The sequence below is a fragment of the Stylophora pistillata genome, chromosome 4 (assembly GCF_964205215.1).
Source record: "Stylophora pistillata chromosome 4, jaStyPist1.2, whole genome shotgun sequence".
Classification (NCBI taxonomy): domain Eukaryota; kingdom Metazoa; phylum Cnidaria; class Anthozoa; order Scleractinia; family Pocilloporidae; genus Stylophora; species Stylophora pistillata.
The window spans coordinates 29,162,517-29,175,069 of NC_142522.1; the positions used below are offsets into that span (position 1 = coordinate 29,162,517).

The 12,553-nt window shown below is 40.4% G+C and overlaps 1 protein-coding gene across 2 annotated transcripts; it reads left to right on the top strand.

Annotated features, from left to right (window-relative positions):
• Positions 1–854: 854 nt before the first annotated feature.
• LOC111328855 (uncharacterized) lies at positions 855–10,983 on the top strand. Of its 2 annotated transcripts, XM_088758314.1 has the most exons (4): positions 855–1,010; positions 3,926–4,909; positions 5,210–7,903; positions 10,468–10,983. In XM_088758314.1, the coding sequence occupies exons 2-4, from the start codon at positions 3,934–3,936 to the stop codon at positions 10,479–10,481; spliced, it is 3,684 nt and encodes a 1,227-aa protein (XP_088614440.1). In that variant the 5' UTR covers positions 855–1,010; positions 3,926–3,933; the 3' UTR covers positions 10,482–10,983. The 2 variants fall into 2 exon arrangements, with proteins under 2 accessions (XP_088614440.1, XP_088614439.1); XM_088758313.1 differs by having other exon boundaries at positions 5,210–10,983.
• The last annotated feature ends 1,570 nt before the right edge of the window (positions 10,984–12,553 follow it).

Genomic DNA, 12,553 nt, shown 5'->3' on the forward strand with positions numbered 1-12,553 from the left:
TCTTTGCAGATAATTATTTAAGGAAAGCAAAATAAATAGCGTCACCTGCGAATATGCACACTGTTTTTCTTTTTCATCGGGTCAAGCAACATAGGACTACATGCAGCGGCGGACTGGAGACTAGATACCGCCCACAACTTACGGGAGTCACGGTTGGGGTTATCGTTACGGTGCATTGATTTTCGCTGCAATAAAGATGAAACGTGTTCGCGAAGATGAATATCTGCATTTTACATTATTGAAAAGATACTTATGATGCACGATCCTCGCAGTAGATAGCGCTATTTATGCAATAGCGAAAATCAGACCTGAAAAAAATCAGGCCTGTACGGGACTCGAACCACTGACCTCTGCGATACTAGTGCAGCGCTCTACCAATTGAGCTAACAAGCCAACTGGGAGCAGGCCGTTAAGTTGATTCGTAATAAACCCGTGAAAGTGATAAATTATTGAAAATTATTCATCGAGTACTTCTCTTAAAATCGAAGCTGGGATGCTACAAGGAGGTTAAAAAAAATTTGATTCAGTGACTCAGTTAAGCGCGGTTCTGCAGCCTCTACTGGTCGTTACTGATGATATTTGTTGTTTGGTTATTTTGACTGTAAGGATTTCAATGCCGCAGGATAAACCGCTGTTAAAACAATACTTGCTGAGAATAAATACAAAAGTGCCCGGTCTCACCTCAAGAATTTAAGCCAAGTTTTCAGATCAAACTGGATCTCGCTCAAAATATAGTGCACTTGAACCATTTTCTTCCCTGACCGAGTGACTCGATAGGTGCATAGCGGGGACTAGGGAGAGAAACAGTAAAATTTCGTCCCAAGACTTACTCTTTCGAATGTCATTTTTTTTAGTTCCTAATCTTGTTCACTGGAGCGTAATTTTGTTGCGTTATTTTGAAATCGTGTCCAAGTTTTCTCAATTATTTACAATTCCCTCGTCTGCTTTGAAAAAAGAAAGATAGATCCCTTTGAGCCGGGTTCAGGAACAGCGACTATAAACAGTTAAAGGTGAGAAATATTATACTTTCAACCGAATAATGTGAGGTGATATTTTAAGATGCAAAACCTTCGCTTATTTTAGCTGACGACTTTTGACTGAAAATCATTTCCTTTGGCCTCTTGTCCTCTCGAAAGAAAAAATCATATGCTATGCAAGCACAATGCGGTACCACAGATCTTAGACATGTATGACATCACGGTATGACTGTTTAGATAAACTCACATGAAAACGAATTCTATAAACGGAATCGTGTTGTTACCGAAGGAAATTAAGAATGGGTTGACCATGAGAGGTCACTATTTGAATCATCTACATTATAACCATTACCTCTTAAAATGCACTTAAACCTAAAGTAGTTGAGTGATCGCCTGAATAAATGAGGTTTACAATTTGCGAATAACATACCCAATAATATATTTCATCGTTACGCAACTGAAACAACACGACGTTGCTTCTCGACGTCGTTCGAGCTGTAGTATTTGATATGATGCGTGTACAAGAGAAAATAATTTACCATAATTTTCTCGTGGCGTACATCGCAATCACATTCGTCAATGAAAGCTTGACGTGATAACTTACGTTTAATTAGCAAATTAATATTTTGTGCGGACTCTTGTTAGGTGGTTCATTGCGTGATTACCATGCATATTGAATGACCAAACGTTAGGGTAAATGTTAATGTGAAATAAAGCATGGTTGGAGTTGCTGTAGATGGGGTAGTCATCTTAAATTTGTATCCTGTAGTTAACGGAACAATGACTCTCTATGAAACAGCACTTCCATTAAAGAAATTGCCCAGGTATTACTACGTTTAGGAAGTAAATTGCCTTCAGTGAATTTTCACGGTTAATTTATTATAATTAGCAAAGATTATTCCGTAATCTGTTAGAACAGTTGTCGTGGATTCCCCGTCTGGAGTGCTATTAAAGATGACGTAATGTTAAGTTTGTCACCAAATCTTAAAAGCTTTTACCTAGTGCTCACAGGAGTAAATAAACAAGCTGTAGAATTTCGAGGCCAAGTCGACTTTCAAGGCAATTTTCGAATAAATCACAGAAGTTTGAAACTTCATTTTTATATGACACATACGTTGTGTCCACGCAACGTATGTGTCATATAAACGGGAGGGGGGGGAGGGATGGCTGGGATGCGAAGGAAAAAGTTTTGCAAAAATCTGGAAAATTAGTTGACTTCAAGCGGTAGTGAGTGCTTAATTGCGACAAGCAACGTTTTATCCTCAGTTAAACTTTTTGTTCATCGAGAAGAGTCATATTCCAGCTGTATACTCAAATGCATACGAACCTTGATAAAGAGGGAGGCAATCTGTATGCAATCGGGAGCTGTTTTCAGAGCTCACTGAGTCCCCTATCACCCAGCAATCTGTATGCGATCGGGAGCTTTTTTCAGAGCTCACTGAATCCCCGATCGCTCGGCAATCTGTATGCGGAGAGGCTTACGAGCCTCCCATCACGATCGAAAAAGCGTGATCGGATGCAGTTAGATGAAATAGCTACTGCGTGGACGGAAATAAATACCGCCAGATAATGTTCGGCTCGGGAACAACTTTTTAAACATCACGAAAAGTATGCTGATGATCAGTTCCAGTCATGGGATAGAACTATCATAAAAGGCCCTAAGGAAACTATAATCCTAATTAAATAGCGCATTTGTTTCTATGCTCTACTTGTTTTTTTTTTTTCTTTCGTCGATTCGGAAAAAACTTGCGTTAGAGCGATGCAAAGACTTTATTTCGTCCTTCATTTATGATATAAGTAATTTTACGATGAGACAATCGAATCCTAAGCGAGAAGGAATAGAAACGCCCGCTGTTTATCAAACTGTCGTAGGCTTGATATAAAGCGAAATGTATGTTGCTTAAGTTGTAGCGGGAGATGAAAGTGTTATGGCTTTTGGTAAAAATCGAACGCAAATGACTTTTAAAAATACAGCGCTTTAAATAGCCAGTTGAAAATACGCGCGCTTTAAATGTGATATCAGAAACAATAGATGAAATAATAAGTTACGAGGCCTTTGTTTCTTAGCTCCGCCTTTACAAGTTAATGCATGAGCTAAGGCAGTATTCCCCTCGAAGGAAAGCGCGCGTGATAATTCGACCAATGAGACCCTCCCTGTTTACGCTTCACCGCTTATATTACAGATCTATAATATTTCCGCCGCTGTAAGTAAATGTCGCGAGAACAATAGGCATTCTGCCCAATGTGATTTCGATTACGGGCCATAAAATCAAGTTTATGGCCATAATCGTTATTTCTTTTGTTGCCGTCAACTGGAATGTAAGTACGCATCAAAATTAATTTGCTTCAGTTAGGGCCTGTTTACTGTGAAGGTGGGGGATCCAAGGTAGGTGAAGTAACCCGCCTAGCTATGGTGGAAAAATAGCCCGGGTTTACTTACAGTCTTACAGCCCTGGGATCCCGGGGTGATGGTGTTGGCGTGCTTGTTAATGCAACATGAAAGCGATCCCGGCTAGGCGTATTGCCCCATCTTGAGACGTTTACATGGCAAATTGCTACCCCGGCTGACCGGGCAACCCAACCCAGCAGACTGTGCAACCCTCCTGGGCGGATAATGGAAGAGATTATATGGACAGACGGGTAACCCCACCTAGGCGGGTTACTTCACCTCCTGGGGTCCCCCCCCCAGCTCCATATATATGTAAACAGGCCCTAAAGTAAAGTTTCATTAATTTTCAGTGCAGCTCATACCAGGGTACGTCGAACACGATGTATATCAAGGCTAACAAACCAGTTCTGTTCTATTATAAAAAGTGCAAACTGATTGAAATGAAGTCTAGGAGCGTCCAGCCAGTGGAGCTTCTGAGTGGATTTTCCCAATAATGTATTTTTGAATATAAATTGAATTACATCAAATATTTTAAATAGTAGTCCTCTGTTTTCCCCAGATAACGATATGGCATCCACCAGCACTTCAGGAACACTGGGTCAAATGGCTAAACCAGAATACAGGAACTGGCTGGCACTCGGTCATGCCTTGACAACTGTTTTGTGCCAGGGTCTTCGTCCGTTTGTAACGCAAGAGGTGGAGGCCTTGCATAGGTATGTAACGGCAAGAGTACCCACACCTTGCACGTGTGTACATGTCCCGAGAAGGAGACCAAATGAGTACCACGACATGCGCAAATGTATAGGGGCACAAGTCTTGGCCGCCTGTCACCACAGATGCAAACCAAACTGGAAACAAAGTGATCCGGCCAAATGGATGGACCCACTGCTTGGTCCGTGGGAGATTGCAAAACTCTTCCTTCCCGATCTGGGTGGACATGTTAATATCCGGAGTGCAGACGACATGGACATAAATGGTATCTTGAACTTAATGTACTGGTGCAATCATTTCACCATTCCTCAATCCCTAATCAAGGATGTTAGAGATATAAGAAATGAAGGATGCGCTCACGTGCCGAAGCTTGAGTTATCTGATGCTGCTAAGACAGCCGCTTTTGATGCTATCGAAAAATTGCTAAATGATAGTCAGCTGGCTGCAGATGAAGACGCAAAAAAAGCTCTCGGAGAAGTTATTAGTCTCAAAAGCATTACAGACTTGCACAGTAGAGAGGCTCAGATTTTGGCCGACTTAAAAGAAGTTATACATGAAAATATGTTGAGCTTGACGGAGGAGTCTGAAAGAAACAAAGTGCTGGTTACAGAGCTGCAAGAGCAGCAGGAAATTTTGGAGATGGTTGTGGAGGATCTGTGGCAAGAAAACAAGTCCTGGATAGTGAGAATAGCCGAGTGGATCTTGGAGCTTATGATCTTTACGTTCGGAATCCTCTTTGCGCTCATAAAAGGTTTCAGGACAGAAATTCTATTTTTGTTTCTGTTTTCAACCTTCTGTGCCGTTCTGGATTATGACACACTGATTAAAGACGGTAAGTTGAAAATTATGGAGCACAATTGCCATATTGTCGGCATACTTTGATGCTTTCCTAGTATTCTTCACCCAATGAAAAAGCCGTTTGTGGAGCCTTATTTCGATGACTGAGTACTGGGAACAATATCTGCAGTGGTTTTTTTCGATTTAACTTCAGAAGCATGATGTGCGGTAAACGATTTAGCAAATGGCTGATAAATAGAGTTTTACTTCCTATCTACGCCCCTCCTTAGATTATGCATTAGGCCTGAACAGTTCCACAGGTTTTCTCTAACCGGCATCATTTTATTTTGCCAAGGATGTTCCATTAAACAATACGAAGATCGGTGGAGCCCGAAGCATTTTGACTTTGACGACTTCGCTACTACATCCAGAGCAGGTTTCATCGGAAGACAGTGGTTATATCGTGATATAGAAGAGCTTACGGAGAATTTAAGCAACCGTGGCGTATTGCTTGTTGGAAATCCTGGTTCTGGTAAGACGGCTTTTGTCTCGAATTTGCTTTGTTCAAGAGCTGCAAGCCCACTTATTCATGATAAAATAGCTGGTTATCACTTTTGTATGCATTCGGACAAAGGAACTCAAAATGGGGCCAAATTTGTAGAAAATCTTGCGAATATGATTGCCTCAACCTTCGCGGAATACGGCAAAATCGTTTTGAGAGATTCCTTTGTTCGTCGAGTGTTACAGAAGAATTGTGCTGAAGCCCCAGATTGGTGCTTTCAAGAAGGAATCCTCACCCCTTTGAAAAACCTGCTACACCAACCGAAAGAGACCTGGTATATTGTTATTGATGCCTTAGACGAGTGTTCAGTCGATGGCCAAGGAGAAATTTTAAAGATGCTGAAGTCCAAAGTGCGACGCTTCCCAAAGTGGTTAAAACTGATTATTACATCACGCAATGTAAGTTCTATAACTTCATACCTGGATGGTATGAGAATACTAGAACTGAAATCAAACGACGACAGAAACTTGGAAGATATTGATACTTATGCATCGCTTAAGATATACCCTGTGAAAAATTCAATTTTACATGGTTTAAAGACTTACTTTCCAATCAAGAACAACAATTCACTAAATGAACAAATCGTTACCAGTCTTACGGAAAGAGCCCAAGGTAATTTCTTATTTGCGAAGGTTCTCTTAGATTTTCTTCTTGAAACACCGGAAAAAGTCAGTTGGACTGACCAGGGCTTTCCGAAAACACTTGATAACATTTTCCAACTGAATTTCGAACGTAAGTTTAGTTCACGCGAATCATTTCGCTCCTTACGAGAGATTTTTGAAATCTTGGTTGCCGCTTACACGCCACTATCTGCTGAAGACATATATCTGGTCTTAAAACGTGACCACCCTGACCTTGACTATGAATACGAATTAATGGAGAATCTAAAAGAAGTGTCTCTGTTCCTGTGGGATAGGTCAGAAAAGGGACTTGTTCGCATTTATCACTCTGCGTTGTCGGAATGGCTGACCAGTGAATCCAATAAGGGAAACCTTTTTTACGTGAAGAAACAGAGAGGCCATAGACGTCTTGCAGAATATTACCTTCAACAGCTAAAGAGAACCATGAAAGCCTTGACACCGGTGGAAGCTTTATATTTAGCTAGCTACATCGTGGAAGCAGGTTCAAATAGGAATCAAGTGGATGAGTTTCAGTCACTGCCCTCAAATCTCATCAACGGGTCAGATGAAGTTAAAACCACCTCATTACACTTAAGTTCCCGTTTGGCAAATCCAAATATTACTAAGCTTTTGATGACTCATTTCGATGATATCGATTGTCGGGACAATAACCATCGCACGCCCGCCTTCATTGCTGCTATCAGCGAAAACCTTAAAAATCTTATCATCCTCTCAACTAAAGGGGCAGACATTAATCAAACCGTCTCTTGTCCAGATTTTAAGGCGCCAAAGGAGGCGCAGAAAGCTTTGCGAGAATGTAAAAGAAGAATGTGCAAGTATTCGTTGTTGCACATAGCTGCTCAGGAGGGAAATTCTGATATCGTTGAATTTCTAATCGAGCATCATGTGAGTACATTGAAAACAACGGGCTGTAATAACACGGCTGTCCAGTTGGCAGCTACAAATGGGCATCTTAAGGTCGTTTTAGCTCTTAAAAAGTCCGGCGCTGTTTTAGATGGAATTTCTCTACATCATGCCGCTGCTAGAGACCATCATCACGTCGTGGAATATTTATTACAAGAAGGCGTCAGAGATGTCTGCATAGATTTGAATCCTTTCATTGAAGTCTGCCCGGCAACTACTATTAAAGATGATCAAGTGCATGTTTATGACAATTACCATTTGAAAGAAGGGGAGACAGCGCTTCATGTGGCAGCCAAGAATAATCACCCATCTGTCATTAAAACTCTGCTAGGTTATCGTGAAAAGAGTGCTATCAACTGCTCGAATGCCGCGGGAAGACTTCCCTTACACGAGGCCGCTTACTATAACAACTTTAACGCACTGAAGGCGATGCTAGCGGCAGGAGTGAATATGTCCGTACGTTGTACCTCAAGCACCCAAACGTCACGCTTGATACAGAATTGCTGCCCTTGTGAATTTACCCCGCTTCATATTGCTGCCAAATATGGTTATCACAGTGTTGTTCAACTGCTAATTTCAGAGAAAGCAGACTTAAATGCAGAAGATTGCAATGGTTCCACCCCACTTCATATTGCATCCTGTCATGGAATGGTGTCAATTATTAATCTTCTCGTGAAAAGTGGCGGGGACATCAATAGAAGAAGCTTTAATGGTTCAACTCCCTTTCATAGTGCAGCTGCATGCTTTGCGACAAATGCTTTTTGGCCTCTGCTGGACCTTGGTAGCGATTTCTTCGCGAAGGATTTTAAAGATATGACGGCGTTACATTATGTTGTAAAAGACATAGACGTTGTTGATAGAGAATACTTTGGCGACTTGTACGTTAAAAAGCCAAGAGACTGGATTGAAGTCGGACCAAAAGGTAAAGAGCCATGGGAGAAAGGTGAATATCAACACTTTTGGTTGAATGTAATGATTAAAATGAGCAAGAGTTTCGTTGCCAATATGGTTGAAGGCGAATTTAATTCAATAGTTAACCTATTTTTGTCGGTCTTTCTCGAATTGGGGGAAAAAGCAAGCGCTTCTTCTTTCTTAACTGGGAGCGATGGTTTCGATCAAAGCGCTCTAGTGACCATGGCGACTCCACTTGCCTATTTCTGTGACGTAACTCTACAAGCTCACCTAAAGAGAGTCCTTTTTACCATAAACAAACCTTATGAGCCAAGTGTAGTTCCTAAACAGTTAACAAGAGCAATATCAAATACGTTCACATTATTTTATCCGAACGTACGTAACTGCACGCTTCTTACCGGTGCAGTAAGGAACAATTTGGTTGGCACAGTGAACACTCTTCTACAAGCAGGCGCGAATGTTAATTGCCAAGATCAGTCTGATCGAACTCCGCTCTTGTCATATTTACACAGTGGCGGCCGTCACATGTCGAAAGTCCTAGTAAAACATGGAGTGACAGTAGATATCTCATGCGAAGAGCCATTTGAAAAGTCTATTCTGCATTTGATATCTTACCACAAGTTACATTATTTGCACTATCTTCCTCAATTTTTGCAAGCCGATGAAATGTGGTTCAAATACTTCTCAGATGATCGTCTGTTATTTGACTACTTTTTGGAGAAATACGAAGAGGTCCAAACAGAAGGACACACGGAGACGATCCATACTGGGGATGGACCCTTCACCCGTGCTTTGAAGTCGCATCCCCGCAGAACTAAAATTCTTAATGAATGCTTTGACGCTGAAGGCTATAACGCTTTGCACAGAGCAGCACAGGGTGCAAATGTGCTTGCTATTATAAAATTCCTCTCCTGGGGAGCTGATCCCACCCTAAAGAATTCAGAGGGATATTCCCCACTATGGCTTGCAGTGTTTTATTCTGTTAAATACACACCATTTTTGAATTTACATCGGAAAAATTTCTTGATGAATTTAGAAGTTGATCTCGCATCATTTTCTGCATTACTTATTTTAGACCATGTTCTTCAAACTGACACAATAGATATCGGCTGCAGCGGAAGTCAATTCGATTTAACCATATACCACATCGCAGCTAGTCGAGGATTGTGGCGATTTATAGCTCGTCTACTTTCCGACAGTCGTGTCAAGGGAATCAATGTGAACTGCCCTAATAAAGATGGTATAACTCCATTGTATCTCGCAATGCTCGTTGGTGGCCTGAATTGTGAGTGGCCAAACCCTTGGTGCAAGGTTGTGGAAATAATTCGCCTGCACGGTGGAATACTTCAATTTCCCACCCTTGAGGCTGAATACTTTCTTATATTTGATCTCTTTTTTGGAATGAGTCCAGATCGAACGTACTCGGACTTAGCAGAAGAAGAAATTATCACACTTCAAGCCAATGTCGAACGTCACGACTGCGAAGGATATGAATTAAACACCGACCTGTCTAAGACTTCAGGGGAACTTTATAAGCTTCACAATGATTACATTAAAAAAATTAAAAAGTGTTCCAGTGGCAGCGAAGAATGTTCACCAGAGATCAATCGATATTTGTTCCAATTAGAAGCCCTTAATTTAGTTTTACATAAACTGTACCGCTTCAAATTGCAACACACTATTATTAGGAGTGGTTTTGTTAGATTTCTAGAGGAGGAAACTTGGCGAATGCAAATGTTTTTGCTACATGTTACTCAACCGCATGAAAGGGTGTCTTGCAGATTTGGTAGAAAACGAAACGAAAGAAAAACAAAAACTCAAGGCAAAATCGGCATTGCTGATCGTGGACTTGACGACAAGGAAGGCGACAACGAAGATGAAAAAAACGATGACGACAACGATGACAAAGACGCCGGGAACGGATGTGAATGCATGAACATAGACCGGGCTCTTCGAAAGTCTTACAGCGATTTTAAGACAAGCTTTGATCAGATGCAAAAGCTATCTGAACAGGCGATATCATCTATCTCATCCATGGGGAAGAAGTCCCCTCGTATTCTTCTGAAGTTAAATCGCGCGTTGCTCAAACTTGATACTACTATGGCATGCGACTGGCAAGCAATTACAAGGAAGTATATAACATTAAACTTCCAAATTCAGATCTCAAAACATGGCACCTTACATGTAAATGAGCATTCCAGGGTTGTTAGTATCACAGACTTTGCTTCAAGTCGTATGAAGAAAATATTCATTGATTCATCTACGGAGACACTGGAGCTTGCTTTAAAACTTGCGTCGGAGAAGTCTTCAACCGTATTAGATGATCTTTATTATCTTACAAATTTAAAATTTAGAAAGCCACCCCTTTGGAAAGGTACCTTTGATTTATGGGGTTGATACAAGTTACTCTCAAACTTATTCCCTCGAGTTAAGTACCCCAGGATCAAACTCAAGCTGCTAACTTACACTAAATTGTTTGTTTAAAAATTCCTCCTTTCATATTAATGAGTAAAATGATCTTCAAACCAAGAACAACACTGAACCACAACGTATTCAGCTAAATGTATTTTCAATCATGGTTATTCTTTCTTTTAGCCAGTTTCAGATAAAGAAGTCGTGTCGAATCAGTTTAAATTACAAGAGTTAACCTGATTAAGGAAGGCATGTTTGCCAATATCTATGGTGGAACCGTGATCTCTTGTTCAACCAACCTTAATGGGGCAAAACTGATTGCACCGCCTTGAAGGAGGTATTTTGGAACTGAATCTATCAGTCATTGGGACTGAATTTCTTTAGATCTCACGTGAAGAGTGAATAATGATTAGCACTTTATAAGTACTGAAGATCAAAGGGGTTTCAGCTGAACCTTATTGCACAAGTTTTATTCTGACTGTGGCAATTGCTGTGGTAAAAAGTTTGAGGATTGGTTATTTTTCTGCTCTAATCATTTACCATCAAATAACTTTTGTATTGTATTCAGAAAAGGAGCTGTGTTTTAAGCCTACTTTAGCAACCTCAGCTAGAGGAAATTCAATCAATATCTTGAAACTTGAGAAACTTGACTAAATTCAAGAATAACTGTTTTTATCTAATTAAATTCTTTTTACAAAACTCTTTCTTTTAGTAGTGTGTGGATAATTCACGGCCTTTAATTCCAATCAAAATCGCTTAAATGGGTTTTGAAATGACACGAGTCCAAATCTAAATTCCTTGTGTTTCAATTTTCATTGAAAGGTAAACGGAACATCGACCATTCTTAAAATGCTTTAGTGTTACCGTATTTCCTCTAATAAGCGCCCGGGCGCTTACTTAAAATTTCGGCAAGCAACCAGGACCCTTATTCGGAGGAGGGCGCGTAATTGATGGGGCGCTTCTTCAATACTGTATCTTTATTTTGGCTAAATCTTGAAAGGAAAAACAGTAACCATAAAATTATCGATCCACGTAGACAGAAAGTCCATATTAACATCTTTTCTTTGTTTAAACAATAGGGGAAACACTTATTTGCTTAACAAGCTGACAGGGAAGAAACTAAGAATATATGACGATAAAACCAATAGGTCTTTACAAAGTAAAGCATGTGTATGACGCCGGCAGTTCAAACCTTGTTGGTAAAATTTCGATTGAGCTCTTACTCCTTATAATCGTGGAATCGATTTGTCCCAGAAGGTTAGATATATAATGGTGTAGTTGTGCCTAGAAAATTATTGGATCGGAAAGGAAGCTATACTCTTTTACTGAGTCCTCTGCAGTTGATGGTTACAAAGTTATGAATAAATTGACAATAGAGACAGGGCATTTTTTTATATCCCTACAATGTTGAGAAAGCGAGGCAAGACATGGGGAGTGCTTACTTGATATTTTGGTCTCAGGGGTGGGCACTTATTCGGGAGAGGGCGCTTATTTGAGCGTGGGTGCTTATTCGAGGCGATACGGTAATTGCTATTAAATTGAATTATATCTTTGCTGTTTTCAGCAGATGATACGAACGCTTGTGTCACGGTTTTCCAAATTTCGAATTAGATAACTTTTCTTAGAAGATCCACATTACTGAATAGTCTATGACGAGGTTAAAGTCTTCTCATCAAATCAAGCTTTAAGTGTCCTTTCGAGTTTCAGTTTTTTTTATTTCGCAGTTCGATTTTGTAACAATTTTCTACCTTTGAGTTTTCAACTCCTGGCTTATAAAATCTTAATTAATTGGCCAAAGACTGACAATGCGCTCGCCGTTTCCTTTTTAATTCAAGAACCCGTGGTGTTTCACCATTGTTTCAAACTGTTACAGACTGGAGTCTTCAACTCTTATATAAACAGTTGCAGAACGAACCTATTTAGTCCTCGATTTTATTCGTGGTGTCCCTGTCCTGCGTATAATAGCAATATCTTAATCACTTCACAATACTAACGCTTCAGCTGGCTCTTCTGTCATTCAGCTCTGAAAATCCGCACTACCCCTAAACCAGCTTTAATTATAACATAACAAAAGTAAAGCGCGCGCTCTGATTGGTCAATTTAGCGTCCCCCATTTGCCCATGGGTGTACGCTGCTGACGTGAGCAAATGCAAAGACTATTTTTCCGCGCGCGCTTGTTTTTTCTGCTCACGTAAGATTTGTTAAATAAAAGGGAACTCTTTAGCCACAATGTATCAATGTTATGTTATAAAACAAATGGTAAACACCA

Bases quoted from the DNA above. Each gene is read 5' to 3' on its own strand.
- LOC111328855 (XM_088758313.1), top strand. From the start codon at position 3,934: ATGGCATCCACCAGCACTTCAGGAACACTGGGTCAAATGGCTAAACCA. The intron at 4,910-5,209 runs GTAAGTTGAAAA...TATTTTGCCAAG, and splicing joins TGACACACTGATTAAAGACG to GATGTTCCATTAAACAATAC.